Source organism: Pyxicephalus adspersus, chromosome 12 (genome assembly GCF_032062135.1).
Source record: "Pyxicephalus adspersus chromosome 12, UCB_Pads_2.0, whole genome shotgun sequence".
NCBI lineage: Eukaryota > Metazoa > Chordata > Amphibia > Anura > Pyxicephalidae > Pyxicephalus > Pyxicephalus adspersus.
Genome location: NC_092869.1, coordinates 48,560,126 through 48,576,386, shown reverse-complemented (window position 1 = coordinate 48,576,386; position 16,261 = coordinate 48,560,126). Strand labels below are relative to the sequence as shown.

General features: G+C 41.3%; 1 protein-coding gene across 1 annotated transcript in view; it reads left to right on the top strand.

Annotated features, from left to right (window-relative positions):
* The window catches only part of UNC79 (unc-79 homolog, NALCN channel complex subunit), a 97,616-nt gene that overhangs the window by 40,410 nt on the left and 40,945 nt on the right, over nucleotides 1-16,261 (top strand). Inside the window, exons 17-29 of the mRNA XM_072427677.1 lie at nucleotides 1,258-1,398; nucleotides 1,891-2,112; nucleotides 3,110-3,337; nucleotides 5,461-5,608; nucleotides 5,870-5,949; nucleotides 7,074-7,222; nucleotides 7,478-7,635; nucleotides 8,225-8,406; nucleotides 9,621-9,822; nucleotides 10,865-11,044; nucleotides 12,256-12,318; nucleotides 13,751-14,037; nucleotides 14,422-14,604. Coding sequence (XP_072283778.1) covers nucleotides 1,258-1,398; nucleotides 1,891-2,112; nucleotides 3,110-3,337; nucleotides 5,461-5,608; nucleotides 5,870-5,949; nucleotides 7,074-7,222; nucleotides 7,478-7,635; nucleotides 8,225-8,406; nucleotides 9,621-9,822; nucleotides 10,865-11,044; nucleotides 12,256-12,318; nucleotides 13,751-14,037; nucleotides 14,422-14,604 — 2,223 coding nt within the window. The remainder of the gene's footprint in view (nucleotides 1-1,257; nucleotides 1,399-1,890; nucleotides 2,113-3,109; nucleotides 3,338-5,460; nucleotides 5,609-5,869; nucleotides 5,950-7,073; nucleotides 7,223-7,477; nucleotides 7,636-8,224; nucleotides 8,407-9,620; nucleotides 9,823-10,864; nucleotides 11,045-12,255; nucleotides 12,319-13,750; nucleotides 14,038-14,421; nucleotides 14,605-16,261) is intronic.

Below are 16,261 nucleotides of genomic sequence, written 5' to 3'. Positions count from 1 at the left end.
CCTGTGTGGGGATTTATGTGCTAGAGAACAGATGTCAAATACAAGGCCCGCGGTATGAATCTGGCCCATCTGGCCGTGTTATGTGGCCCGTAGTGATGTTGCTGCATCTAAGCACCTGACTTTTTCAGGCAGGAGGACCAAGTGCCAGAAAGCTAGGTAGAAGCACGGCGGTCCACATAAGCCCCTGACCGAGCTGCAGGCAGAAGGACCCCTGTTGCTTCTTCACACTCCTGCCGAGACCCAGCAGTAAACACGACTGTGCCAGGGTCCCAATCCTGCTGCCAGTAGTATGCTCCAGGTATGGAATCTCAGTGGGATGATACATCAGCAATCACTCCCAAAATGTCCTACAAAAGAATGGAGACAATTTAATGAAAGATGGGAAAGTGAATATATGTTCATGCTTCACAAAGGCAAGCGTGTTCTTCTTTTCAGAACATGATTATTACACGAGGATGGCGTGTGATAGGGTGACTTTGGGTGGGGAAGGATCTTTACTTCTACTAACACTATAGATCTGGTTCTGGGCACTCAATGTCCTCCTATAGGGTGCCGGACTGTGATCATGTATTGTACTGGAAGTCACGAAGGGTGACCCATGTTATTACACCCATCCCTAGTCCAGAGTATCAGAAAGAGAACCCTGATGACTTAGCTGTTCTTTATGTTGCGCATGCTTAACACATCATGCCAAAATATTTCACAGCCTTTTATGTGTTTAATATTGTGATATCCGCAGCAGGGAGCATCAGTGGGCACAGTAAGCACCCTCCCAGTAAAGTTCTCTGCTCCATCCCCTGATATCAGCAGCAGGGAGCATAAATGGGTTTATTAAGCTGGGAATCAAGTGATCTGCTAGAGCCCATGATATCAGCAGTTAATAAGAAACAGCTTTTAATACCAGCTCAATGGGGAGGCGATACTAAAAGGGCAAGATGAGCCTGCAGAATATTGCCACCACAAAGTAGAAAGAGCGAGCCACTGAAAAGATCAACAGATGTTTCCAACTAAATATAAAATATCTAACAAAAACCAAAAGATTTGAAGCTTTGATTATTTAATGTACAGAGCTATGTAATATGTTGGCGCTATATAATAAAATTATTATTAAATAGGGGACCTTAATGTATTATTTTGGTGGGGAGTGGATCAACACTTTAAAGAGATGTGACCCCACTCCATCCATAAATATTGTCAGTTCCTCCTTGCAGCACCAATCTTCCTCTGTAGACATTTTCTTGTCAATCTCTGTCACAGGTTTTGTCAGAACTCGACATTGTGGTCCCTCTTCAGCTGTTGATCAGCATGTTCTCTGATGGGGTGAACTCGGTAAAGGAGCTGGCCAATCAAAGAAAAGTCCGTATCACTGAGATGTCTGGGAACATTCCTGGTAACCGGGTAAGTGAGACTTTACCTTGTTTTGAATATGAAGGACATCGATATGACATAAAAGTAGGCCTAAACCCTAAATGGAGCGTGTTTGCTAAGGCACAATGCAACATAAACACCTTCACCTTTTTCATTGATGTTTGCATCTCTGTGCTCTTGTTTTGGCCACTTTCTGTCTAATCAGACTTGTTGGCTGCAAGTCATTGTCATCAACCACCATTTTGATAATAGGTTGGGTGGGAGGTTATTATCTGTACAGAAATAGGTCTCAAGTACCATGACAACATGATTGGCCATCAACTCAGCATTCTAAATCTGGGCCTCTTCTATATACCCTACAATAGTCTTTTAGTTGTAGACATCCTCTTATGCTCAATTCAACACTGTAATTGTACTCATTTATTGGAAAAACTTAATAATGACCTTTAAATGGTCCACTATCATCATTTATTAACTTTTCCTCTGTTTGTCTTTGTTCATGATTCTCGATTTCCCTTGCAGAGTAGCATTGCTTCAGATCCAGGACGTCGGGTCCTGCACAGTATGCTGAGTCCTTTCCCAAGCCCCTTTCACAGTCCCTTCCGGAGTCCCATGCGCAGTCCTTTCCGAAGCCCCTTTAAAAATTATGGACACCCAGTGGGGAGGACCATCGATTTTGACTGTGATGATGATGAGATGAACCTAAACTGCTTCATCCTCATGTTTGATCTTATATTAAAACAGGTAGAGTAATCAAGATCATTCCGCTTTTACTTCTTAGAACAATAAGTTGGTCAACCTACTAGCTATAGGGTTTTATAAAAGGCCGCGGACATCCCGGGGGGTTTGGTTGGTGGATGCAGCACATATTATTCTACATATGTAGTGTTACAGGGGATAATCAGAGACTGCTTACACACTGCAGGAGATGGTCAGAGACTAGTGATATGCTACAAGGGGAGGTAGACAGGGCTGGAGGTGTGCTGCAGGAGACAGTTAGACACTGGGGATGAGCTACATCAGATTAATATTTTAATAATAATAAACAGGATTAATATAGCGCCAACTAATAATGCAGCGCTGTACATTAAAAAGGGGTTGCAAATGACAGACGAATACAGTGATACAGGAGGAGAGGACCCTGCCCAGAGGAGCTTTCATTCTAGGAGGTGGAGGAATTAACACACATTAGGAGAGGAGATATGTAGTGGTGGGAAGTAGTGATGGTTTCCAAAGACAGAAGAAGATGGGTAGGCAAGTTTGAAAGTGTGGGTTTTGAGCGCTCTTTTAAATGAGCAGAAAGTAGGAGCAAGCCGAATAGGACGAGGAGACCATTCCAGAGAGTTGGGGCAGCTCTACAAAAGTCTTGGAGCCGTGCGTGTGATGAGGTTATGAGTGAGGAAGTCAGTGGTAGGTCATTGGAGGAGCGGAGAGAACGGCTAGGGTGGTATTTTTTTTTTACCAGGTTAGAAAGTTAAGTGAGACAAGAACTGTGGAGGGATTTGAGGGCAAAGCACAGGAGCTTGAATTTGATTCTAAGGGGAAATGGAAGCCAATGAAGAGAACTTGATAGAGATCAGTGCCATTACAGTCCCTTTACAAGTCAATGTTCCCATTACTGACCAGGGGCTGCACCAGAAGTACCAAAGGGCCAAAAGCTTGGGCACCAGATCTGTAGAGCATCACAGAATACATTGGTGCTCCAGGCATGAAGAAATAAATATGGTTTCTTGTGTTTCAGATGGAGTTGCAGGATGATGGCATCACATTGGGTTTGGAGAATAGCCTGTCCAAGGATATCATTTCCATCATAAACAACGTTTTCCAGGCACCTTGGGGAGGTTCCCACACCTGCCAGAAGGATGAGAAGGCTGTGGAGTGCAGCCTGTGCCAGTCCAGCATCCTCTGCTACCAAATGGCTTGCGAGCTGCTGGAACGGTTGGCGCCCAAGGAAGAGATACGGCTTGTGGTATGTAATCCAGCCACATGCAGTCAGGGAAGGATGTTGGGTCCTTTGTATATTATGTGATTGAATTCAGCTTAAAGAAGACCTGTAGTGGGAAAGTATAAAGCCAATATTGGTAATACATTGGGCCTCCAAGCCTGGAGAAGATAGACTATCATGGGAGAACCTGGGGGATCTAATTTGTGCTTTAATGCAAGCCATTAAGTGTATAAATGCATCAATCGCTGCATGGTATTTCTTAGTGTGGATTTTGTGATGGTGACTTTGGTGGAGCATGCTGGGGTAAATTGTGTAGAAATAATGACTTGTGTAGGCAATTGGAAGACTATGTGATAGGGTGGCAATGCAGGAACTTGGAAGGAAATAGGAAACATTGTCACGCTTTATCAGGATCAACCCTTCATTGAAACATTATTAGTGAATATTTTAATAAGCATTTTAACACTTATGAAATACTAGCAACATGTTGAACCTGAAACTTTCAGCAGTTGGGTTCCCATCTACTTTAAGACACGGATGACAGGCACGCAGAATTGGCTTGTGCTGTTTTCTCTGTAGTGTAAACACGTCTCCCCTTCTCGTAATCCGTCCTTCTTAGCGCTGTCAGCTTGAAAAATGAGGTGTACATTTTGTCTGAGGGATATTCCAGCATAAACAACAGCTCAGCGGGATTAATAATGCCCGCATTTTAAGTGAGCCCCATGCTGAGCCGCCACGCTTGCAGAGATCGCTGTGATTGATGAACTGAATTTTCTGTTTACGGACTTGATTTGTTGTTACTGTTTCAGCAACTTTGGTGACAAATGGCTGGATTTTAACAAGGTGGGGGGGGGGGGGGAATTGATGGAAGTGTCGGGAGAATATCTGCAGAGAAAAGCATGGCACATTCCCATCACTCATCATCGTATAACCTGTCTATGGAGCTCTTCAAAGATTTGCTTTGTGTTTCATTAGAGAGAGGGCTTTTCCATCAAAATTACCTGCTGCACAGGGAGGCTCTGAAATAAAAAGTCTGTATTTTACCCATCAATTGCTTTATATGGAATTGTGTTTTAAAGCTGACCAGCTAAATACACAGATTACTTTCCTATATGGGTTCTCTTGTGCCTTCCAATGACTTCATACTTATAGCCATTTATTTATGAAGTTTACCACAGCTTTGACACACACCACGGCCTTGTCTGGCAAGGTGGAGGACCAGGTTGTTGTCTTCTGTATTTAACTAACACTTACAGGTCTTGTCCCTCCCCCAGCCTGTGATTGGGCAGTAAAAGGAGCAGACTAATAAGTTTATCTCTCTGACAAAAGCATTCTTCTTGCACAGCTCCTTGTGCTGCTTCTTGCTCTCCAAGTCTTAGCTGTTCTGTATAGGTACTGCAAATGGAATTCTGATACCTACATGGCTTGCATTTTAAAAATACATAATAATATCTTCATAGAGTTCAGCTTAAGTAATTTCATTGAGTGCAGTAATTGAGCCACTTGGAGCTATTTTTTTTAATAAACTTTATATGAAAAATTACTTCCTAATTTATGCAATTCTAATCCATGTTAATTCTATGTAAGAAATGTCACCTACCAATGTGGATTCAGAGAGGTAATAGCAGAGGTAGGACTAAGTCGTCACCCTTAAAGTCCAAGTCGAGTCCCAAGTCATGGACACCAAGTCCCAAGTCAAGTATCAAATCACCAAGAATTCTTCCAAGTCGAGTCCCAAGTCAAGCTGAAGGAGTGGGGGAGGAAGGCTGTGTTACAGAAGCCTCACTGTCTTCCTCCCTTCCCCCTTCAGCTGTCAGCGAGTCACGAGTCGAGTTGCAAGTCGTTCATTAGGCGACTTAAGTCGGAGTCCAAGTTGTGTGACCCGGGTTTCAACCTCTGAGTAATAGACACTCTGATCCAGGGGAGGAAATTAGGTAACCATGCCCTGCCCACTCAGAGGGGCATGGCAGTGGCAACACATCTGTAATTTAGAAGGCCTTCTCTACACAGTGGTCACAGCCACTCCTCTGAAGAGCCGAATAGATAGGGGGAAAATGCAAGTCACTTTATATACAAAGGTACACTAGGAATGCACATGATTTGGATTTTTAAAGTTTATCAGGGCTCTCAAAAAATCTGCTTTTCAGGAACCCACAGACAGCCTTGAGGAGAGCCTGTTATTCTCCAGGGTTGAATTCAGCATCGGCACCGAGGGGGAAGAGGAGGATATTTTAGCCAACAAACATGGTGATAATCCTGGAACTCACACTGGGACGACGGATCCCACCAACACAAGTATGTTCACCAAAACAAACCTTCATTATTAAATGTATAATGTTAGTTACCTGCACCTCCCATTTATTTAAGACAGACAACTGTCTGCCAGTCTGCAGTGCCTCACATGAATACATCTCATTGCTTCTTTTACTCTTCCATATGATGCTGGTAGCAGAGAGGGGTCCTTGTGTGTGTGAAATAATCCTCATGTCATAGTAAACAATCATTTAATGTGTCTCCATTAACTGAAATTTGCATTTTGTGGTTTTCCTGTAACAGATGTGAAAAATGATACAGATCAGAAGTTTTTCTACCAGCAGCTCCCTGTCACCCTGAAGCTGATTTACACAATTCTTCAGGTAAGTCCCATGTGAGGTGTAGGTGTATCTGCAGCCTCCGGTGTGGTTGTTACAAACTGATAACTAGATTGACAAATACAGCAGTGTTGGTTCGTTCAGGGAACACTGAGAATCTGTGCCCTGGGCACACCAAGTGGCCCTTTTAAAATAGGGATAGACTTCCATGGGCATGAAGTCTTTTTTACATGATAACAAAAATATTATCTATCGGAATTGTTTACTGACCACGTACAATTTCAGGTGCCAGTCCTTGTATGAGTACAAATATGCATACTTTATTGTGTATCTATACCTATCCTGGGGTGGAGTGGGGAAGTTCAAAGAACACAATGAACCTGATTTATTAAACCTCTGGAAAAGATAGACTATCATGGGAGAATCTGGGTGATCCAGCAAATCTAGAATAGATTTCTTTGTTTTCAATCCCTGACCAGATAGATCTATTCCAGGTTTGCTGGATCACCTAGGTTCTCCCGTGATAGTCTATCTTCTCCAGTCTTTGAGAGATGTCATGAACCAGGGCCAAGGGCTTCGGTGATTCTGCTTTTAAACGAGGGGCCCCTAGACTAGGGAACCTAAAGTTAAAGATTTACATGTAACAACTCCAATCCAGACCTCAAATCTATAAGTCCAAAATCTTTTGTTAAGTTTACTGAAAACAAGGAAACAAAGAACAGCCAACACATTTCTGGGGTAAGAGAAGCCCCTCTTCATCTGAGGTGAGGTGAAGTGAAACAAACATCTAATAGCTGATTCTAGGCTCCCAACCTGACCCATACATTTTCCAGTTGAGTTGCAGGATTCCAGTAGAAGGATAAGTTAAGGCATTTATAATAACATTAGTGAAATACCTGAACACATAAATGGAATCATTGCATGTAGATCTTACTGGAGTCCAGTTTTTGAGCCATTATCTGGATTAGACTTTGCTGAAACACAAGCTAAGGGTTTTATTTCCCCCACCCAGTATGACATTTCATACATGCTTTTACCTGTAACACCATTGATACATCAAGGAACATGTATTTAAGTATAATATATTATGTATGTAAGGTATAGCCCTGCACATACAGTATATTTGTATCTTATATAAGTATATTTCTCTCTCGTTTTAATAAATATAGGAAATGGCAAAGTTTGATGAGCCGGATATCCTATTCAACATGCTGAATTGCCTGAAGATTTTGTGCCTGCATGGCGAGTGTCTTTACATTGCCAAGAAGGATCATCTGCCATTCCTGGCCTACATACAGGAGCACATGCTGATCTCCAGGTAGGCTGCTGTACCAAAGACGAAGGCAGACGTTTCAGTCCCAGAGCATGCTGTGAATCTGGCTGATACCTTTCCTGGTACAAACATGTGCAAATGTGTGCATGAAAATTCTCAACAACATTTTAACCAATTTAGGTTATGTGGATAACTAATATGCAGTATAATAATAAGATGCAATAAGATGCAAAGTCATTGTTGCTGTCATAGACGGACAGAATGATCTAAAACAAATTCATCATTTTTTTTCTTTCATAGTCTATGGCGAGTTCTGAAATCTGAGTTCTCCCAGTTGTCTTCTTTGGCGGTCCCGCTACTCCTTCATGCCTTTTCTCTTCCATATGGTGCAGATATCTTCTGGACGATTATAAACTCCAACTTTAACAGCAAGGACTGGAAGATGAGGTTTGAAGCAGGTAGGTCTTTTATTACTTACCCAGGACTGCAGGGCTGAGAGTGTGCTGGTCTCCCTCAATGCAGACGCAAGCCCTGTAAACTAGATGGGTATTGTAGGATAGGGAGCACATTTTCTCTACAGCAGTCCAGGCTTAGCAAATGCCAAGCGCTCTGTAGACACATCAGAAAGCAGTGCTCTCCAATAAACATGGACCTTGAGCTGATTGCCAAGCTATAGGTCTGAATCAAATGGATGGACCTCTGGGACCATTGCTTCCTTACAGAGGGTCTTCCTCTTCAGTTTCTAGCAGGATTTTTCCCATCAGGCTTTAGAAAGAAAACAAACAAATACTTTTTATCTTTTATCATTTTTTATAAAATGTGTTCATCTAGGGGAAGGAAACTTTTTTTCATATATTTCTAACAAACACTTTTCCTTTTACCGTGTCTTGTTGTAATTTAAACATTTTTCATTACATAGTGAGTAGGTAAGTGCTCTAACAAATCCAATACCCAGTTTACTGGTGAGGAAATAGCAAACTTGCCTGCAATTTCCACCTGGCCACCATTGCAGACACAATGTCAGTAATTCTGATCTTTTCCTTTCAGTGGAAAAGGTTGCTGTTCTTTGTCGGTTTCTGGACATCCATTCACTCACAAAGAATCATTTATTGAAATATTCACTGGCCCACGCTTTCTGCTGCTTCCTGACGGCTGTGGAAGATGTCAACCCTGCTGTGGCCACACGAGCTGGACTACTTCTAGACACCATCAAACGGCCCGCCTTGCAGGTGAGTTTCTGAACACAAAATTGTGCTTGTATTAGCAAACTACAAGGATATCCTGGGCTGTGGATAATTAACTAAAGAATTGGCTCTGTTGTGGAGTCGATAGAAGTGTTGAATAGTGCAGAATAGCTGGGTTTACATTTGGGACACATTGAGGAGCTCAGTGCTGTAGAGGTTCTGTGTAGTACAGCTGATGCTCCTTCTAACTAAGAATAGTTATTTGAGGTTGTTATGGTGTCCATCATAAACCTTCCGTAATTCTTTTGTATGGAGCTATGCTAGACACATCGAAGTGGAAATTGGGCCCTAAAGTAGATTCAGAACACACCAAAGAGATTTAAATCTTCCAGATCCCCTGGAAAAATCTTGGAGAAAGCTTAAATCTGTATCCAGACACAGAAGGGAAATCTGAACTAATTGAAAGGATACACTTTCATCCGTGAAACTGGGTGATCCAGCAAACCTGCAATAGCTTTCTTAAGTAATTTGCTGTTTGTTAGCAAATGTTTTCAATCCTGGACCACATCCATTTCAGGTTTGCCGGATCACCCAGATTTACTGATGAAAGTGTATCCTCTCCAGTCTTGGAGAGCTTTAGTAAATCAGGCCCATTGACTCAGCGTGCTTTACTATGATTCCTTCTGCATACATGCAAGGCTGCAGGTAGCAATAAACTCCCCATTGAGGAAGAGCAGTGAAATCCTGCAGAGATTCGAACTCTCATGCTCTATCTAAACAAATATATATATATATATCTGAGTTCAGGTCAACATTACAGTATAGTAGATAAATCTGAAATTAATCTGGGTGCCTAATTCAGCACCAGATAACAGTCCTTCCAGATCTGGAAATCATAAGCAAGAGTTTTCATGGAGTTTCCAGGTTCTCCCTGTGTTTGTGTGGGTTTCCTCCGGGTACTTCGGTTTCCTCCCACATTCCAAAAACATGCAGTTAGGTCAATTGGCTTCCTCATAAATTGCCCTTAGACTGTTTTAATGACATATGACTATGGTAGGGACATGTGTTATACGCTGTGTAATATGTTGGCGCTATAAAAACACTGTGTAATATTAAAAATAAAAAGCATGTCATATAGAGATCCAAACATCTTTTCTTTGGAAATTCTGGAATGGTTTTATATTGAGACCCATCTTCTACTTCTTCTACTTCATCTTCGACTCCTCACTGCTAATATTCTTTTTGTTCCTTCTCTGCAGGGTCTTTGCCTCTGTCTGGACTTTCAGTTTGACACCGTGGTGAAGGACCGGCCGACCATCCTCAGCAAGCTTCTTCTTCTCCACTTCCTGAAGCAGGACATTCCGGCTCTAAGCTGGGAATTCTTTGTGAACAGATTTGACACTTTGTCCCTGGAAGCTCAGCTGCACCTGGATTGCAACAAGGAGTTCCCCTTCCCTACAAGTGAGACCTATAGGGGCTTTCACTGTACATCAATGAATATTGAACTGCCCTAAAGGGTGTTCCTTTATCATTTTGCTTTCACCCTTATCAAGTATGAAAGATCAAGTCAGCACTAAGGGGAGATTGAGACCTGCAGCAGGATAAAGTGAACTCGCTCTGCTTTTTGCAGCTGGCGCCTTGCTAGTTGCTTGGTCAGTTGTACTGCAGTGCAAATCAGCATTGCCAGATGTGACAGTGGGTGGCAGTAGATGGTACTGAATCATTCACTGCCTCCGCTTATTCATTCTTCATAGGGCTTCCACAGGTAGAAGCTAATTGTAGTGTCTTCACCTGAGGCAAAAGTTCACTAGCATGAGGAATCGGTAACTGCACCTGCAACCTCACTGCCAGTCTGAGCCATCCTGTTACTCATGGCAATTTACAGTTTACAGAACTTTTATTAAAGCTGAATTAATGTCTGGCATACCATACAAAAAAACCTCTTCCCAACTGCCTGTTACCCTTATTCAGCCCTCCTTTTTGCCCAATGCCATCTATGTAAAAATTAAAAAAAAAAATTCACAGTATTGCAGTGCTACTTAAAGGCAATACATATTGAGCATTACGCACATGGATCAACACAATTCACCAGGACGGACAGGTGTAAATGGGCCCTTGAAAGCCATTCTTTGAGTTTCAGCCTAAAACTTTTCCCTTATTCCAAGATAATGCCATTATTCTTTTATCCAGTGATTGGGCAATGAAGAAGCAAAGTCTGCCTGTGCCATCAAAAATACTTCTATTGTATACACATAGAATTACAATACACTGTATATAGTATTCCAAGATTCAGGTTACCTTATTTGAAATCACATAAATAATCAGCCAAACTGTAGAAGGACTATCATATCTGTTTCTTGTCCCCATCCTAAATTTTGAATGCTTAGTGCAGTATGATATTATATAATAAGAATCCAGTAGACAGTATATGTATTTTCATCCATTTGTCAGGTCTTTAATTGAAGATGTGTATACCACATCATTATTTTATGTTACATTTCAGCAATTACAGCTGTGAGGACAAATGTGGCCAACCTAAGTGACGCAGCTTTGTGGAAAATCAAAAGGGCGCGGTTTGCACGCAATAGGCAGAAAAGTGTGCGATCCTTGCGAGACAGCGTCAAAGGTGCCGGGGAGTCAAAGAGAGCCCTCTCATTGCCAGAGACCCTCAGCACCAAAATCCGTGAGTAAAATTGTCTTCTGCTTATGATCATGCCATCCTTGGGGAAACCATGACTTGGAGGGATGGAAAACAGAAGTAGATATACACTAAAGGGACGAATGCTTGCAGACACCTGACTGTCACACTTACAAATATGATCAATGGTATGTGGACAAACCTCCATATTATTGACTTCTGGAGCATACAAAGACATTGGAGACAATTGTGCCCTTCCAGCCTTGTGGTCACAGTTTGGTGAAGACCATTTTCTGCCCCCGCATGATTGTGACCCGGGGTACAAAGCCCCCTCCATAAAGACATGGGGTCACCAGTTTAGTGTGAAGAAACTCAAGTGTCCCTGACCTCAACCCTACTGAACATCTTTGGGTTGAATGGGAATGGTGAGCCAGGTCTTCTTATCCAAAATCAGCACCTGACATCATTAATGTTCTTTTGGCTAAATGGGTGTTAAAAAACAACAAACATTCTGAAAATGCTCCAAGAAGAGTGGAGGTTGTTAAAGCTGCAAAGAAGGGCCAGCTCCAAATTAATTTCCATATTTTTGGAATAGAAAGTCCAACAACCTTAATTTAAAACTCTGGCTCTTCCCCTTCAACATGGATCACATGTTGCCTAGTCATTGGTCAGGTGACCACAAACTTTTGGACATAAATCGGCCATTATAAAGGTACTTAAAGTAAATACCCTGCACAGAATTAGGCTCTATCTACAAGATGGGTATATAACAGATTGAAACTGTTATTTTTTTTAGCTGAAGGAGCAAAAAGTTTAAGGCAAAGCTAAAAAATGACTAACCTGGGTAAGTCTGGAAATTCTGTCCATGGTATTTGGTCATATGAAAGGCCAGAGTTGAACTGAAAGGCCAGAGTTTCAATGTTCGGCTGATCTTTAGTTTTAGCAGAACTCAGGTGACTGTAGATATAAAGTTTAATCACTTGGTCAGCTGTGGAAATATTCTGGAGGAGTATTACCTCCAGAAACCTTCTCCTATTTTTTGTCCAACATTCAATGATCTTTGCATTGGACTGCCCTTGATGGAGTGATGTAGGATTTCCTGTCCCTGCTCTGAAGATATATTTGCAGGTTCCTCAATGGTGGCTGTTATTTTGCCTTTTTTTTTAGAATCATGAAACGTGGTCTTCGTGGACGTCTCTCATCTTCTGTCATATTGGAAGTATTGTTTACTAACGCTTGTTTCTTTTCGTCTACAGCTGTCAGGCTGACGCGGCACGAACAATCGGCTCCAGCACTCGGGGGCAGCTCAGAGCACCCAGGTGACAGTCAGAACATAAATATACTTTTGCTGCAGTTGAAATTGTCAAATTTAAAGAGCAACATCAGTCAATTTTTTTAAGGTTATATATAATTTTGCATTGGAGGGCTTTTAGAGCGCTTAGTCTCTTACTAGTCATTCTGTACAGTTTAAATTTCCTGCTTTGTTGGGATTGCATGGAGGGTATAGCAGGGGCAGATGTATAATATTGTCTCTGTATTACTCTAATGCATCAGTCCTGATTTAATAAAGCTCCCCAAGCCTGGAGAAGGGAGACTGTCATAGGAGAACCTGGGGGATCAAGCAAACCTGGAATAGACTTGGCCCATGATTGAAAACATTGCCAGCTATTGATTTTTAGGAAATCCATTTTTGCTTACCATGTGTTTTAGAGGCAGTAATTCATTCTCCATCAGGGAATGTTTCAGTGAATGCCTATGCCAAGCCTATGATAATTTGAAAAGACAGAAGAGAAAATAGAAAAGCTTTTGTGGCATAATCACATATAGTTTACTGATGACCTATCATGGAAATCATATCATATGATTATAACATCACATAACCAATCATCCTGCAATTTCCATGATAACTCATCAGTAAACTATATGTGATTATGCCACATTATGCCACTCTCTTTTCTCTTCTCTCTTTTCACATTTAATTAGATATCCAACTTCATCACCCAAGAATGGTTGACGGGATTGTGTGAAGATCTTATTGGCATGGCTGGTTGACGCTTTATTCTACCAATTTACTATATTTCATAGTCCATAATCTAACTTGGTTAACTTCTGATCTGAATTCTAATATGAATATTGAACCAGGGTCAGTCTGCTTAGAGCTAAATAGGGGGTGGAATTGACTTTTAAAATTGTTTGTTATTGCTTAGAGAGATATTAAAAATCTTAGAAGAGAGAATTTGGAGTTTAGGTGAGCTTGTATCACTTTAGGTTGGCAGACAAGCAGTAGCTCCTGGAGCTACGGTCAACTGGCAGATTTTTCCCACCTGTATAGGAGACTATATTAGTCTTTGCTGCTAATCCTGGTTCTTTGTTTAGGGAAACCAATCAGCTCATCCCTATCTGGAACCTTTATTGCAGCCATTCTCACTCAGGGTTCCTTGAAGTGTGGCTGAATGATCTCTCATTTGACGATGCCGGCATAGTTCTGGGGCCAACACCACTTGGTAGAGCCAGCTGCTTGACTCTAATATTGTTTTTAGTTGTCTATAAAATGGTATTCTAATCACCAATGTAAAGGGAATGGCATTCTCTTCACTTCCCACCAATTTAGGAGGCTTTTTTCCCCATTAATTGGTTTTATTAGGGGTTCCTCAGGACCTGAATTTATTTCAAGGGTTCCTCAGGTGTGGAAAGGTTGAGAAAGGTTTCTGTAATGTATCATCTTGGCATCATGTGTCATTCATTTTGCAGGACAACAATCACCAGAAAATGATAACATCATCAAGGACCCTCTCCCAGAAGATGCTGGGATTGACCATCAGACTGTCCATCAGTTGATATCTGTCCTTATGAAATTCATGGCCAAAGATAAAAGCAGCGCAGAGGCTGACATCAGCAGCGCCAAAGCATTTAATACTGTGAAGCGACATCTGTATGTGTTGCTGGGGTTTGACCAACAGGAGAATTGTTTCATGATTTCGCCTCAGAAAATGCGCACCTCTACGTGCTTTAATGCATTTATCGCCGGAATTGCTCAGGTATGGCTTTTACTGTACATAAACCCATTGATGCATCAATAGCAGGGTATATTTAAACCTATTGTCTTCTAATGAAATTGTGCAGAGGTTCTTCTGATCTTCATATATCCAATGTTTACAGCTAATAAAGTCAACTTGTTGGCAAAAAACAGTTTCAGTATGGTTAAAAGACTCTTCACTAATCAGACCATTTAACCCATAGAAACCACAAAAACTTTCGGTTTTGCCTTACTCAATGACCGCACAATCCATTTTTCATGAAATAGCTCAATTTTCTTTGACAAAAAGAACCATTTTCACTCATTGCCACTAAACACACATTTAAAATGTTATGGTATACTTTCAAGTTAACTTGTTCCTAACCTCGGTTCCTTGTCTCTGCAGGTGATGGATTACAACATTAACCTCGGAAAACACCTTCTGCCCCTGGTTGCACAAGTTCTAAAATACTGCGCCTGCCCCCAACTGCGCCACTTCTTCCATCAGCCATCCCGTTGTTCCCTGTGGTCTCTAAAACCTCACATTCGTCAGATGTGGCTGAAGGCTCTTCTTGTTATCCTCTATAAGGTAAGGCAATAATAGGGAATATGGTATTTGACTACAAACACAGACAGGTAATTTAATGCAGCAGCCTGACAAATGTTATAACTGTATAATGAGCCAGTCTGCCCAAAGACAAAGGCGACTTGGGCTACCTCCCAGCTTGCTTTGTCCTTCAGAGACAATGATGGTGAAAGTTCCAAGTTTGGGTTTCCATGTCTGACAACCTGTCACCATCATAATCAGAAGGACTGCTTCTCCCTGTTAGGCTTTTTATAAAATTATAGAGCATGCAGCAACTGCAGTGCAGAATCATGGAGACTCGAACTGGTGGTATGTCTAGGAGTCCACAAGTAATAAGAGAAAATTAATTCAACTAGCAGCTTTCTAAAGCTGAAATATGATCCAGCAAACCTGAAAGGGATTTCTTAAGAATCATTTTTTGTTAGTTGGCAAATGTTTGTAATCCTTGACCAGGTCTATTTATGGTTTGCTGGATCACCGAGGTTCTCCCATGAATATATTCTTCTCCAGTTTTGGAAAGCTTTAATAAATTAGGTCCAATGAATCTATACAATATTGGCTCTGGTGGACCCCTCCTATAGTTTGGTGGTTTTGGTGTTTGCTGCTGCATTGTGTTTCCACTTGTATACATACACACCAAAGGCTATACATAAATATACAGTGATCTTCCTGGCCCCTTTTAGCAGGGCGCACCACCCAGAACTTTTCAGTAATCACCTAGCTGGTTTTGGGTGGTCACTGTGAAGTTGGGTCAAAATACAGGGCCCACCACCCACCTACAGCTTCTTCCCACCCAGCTAAAAAAAATCCTGGGAAGAAAATGTTGAGAAAAGGTTGCTCTAATGTATGTTTGTTTCCTATGTTACTATATATAACCTACATTTCGTTATACTTTAGAAATGAGAAGAATTATTCTCAACAGTGTAAACTGCAACTTTTTTTTAGGCATGTTGCCATGAAGAAAAGATTTTTCCATTCTAGAGCTATTTGGGCTTTTTAGTCTAAACAAAGTTAACATTTACTGTATGTTAATTTATTCTAAAAGCAAAAACTAACTTGTAGATTGTCTGCCCTTAAAGCTTATTAATATGTAGATATATTGCTTCTGTTTGAATCAATGGATGTCAGCTGCTTTTCAAGCTGTTTACTTTCAATACAAACCATTCCATGTTTATGTTAATGGAGACTTCTCCGCAGACTTTGGGTCATTCTCATTTCAGACACCTGTCAGAGTTGGTCTGACTTAGTGACATGGAGATGTTCCAATCAGTCTACCTGACACTTTGAGGACAGGTCATCATTTTGTGTGACAGCATGTCAGCAGGCTCCCTTATGGGAGAATATATTATTGGAAACAATGTAACCGTGCTGTGTGTTTTCCTTTACAATGACGCTTTTATATAGTGTAATGATAAGATAATATGGGGCTTTATTATAAAGTTGGTCTTTAATAGAGTTGTCATTAATAGATCCCTAAATATATTTTTTGTGCAGGCTTCCTACATTTGACATGATATTGTTCCTTTGGCAGCTCACTTTACAGCAAAGCTTAACTTAAAGGAAGAATAAAAAGAGCACAAGGTGCCAAATGGCTGGGCAACTGTGCTTATCCGCTTACAAGGGGCTGTACATCTTTATTCATCCGCTTACAAGGGGCTGT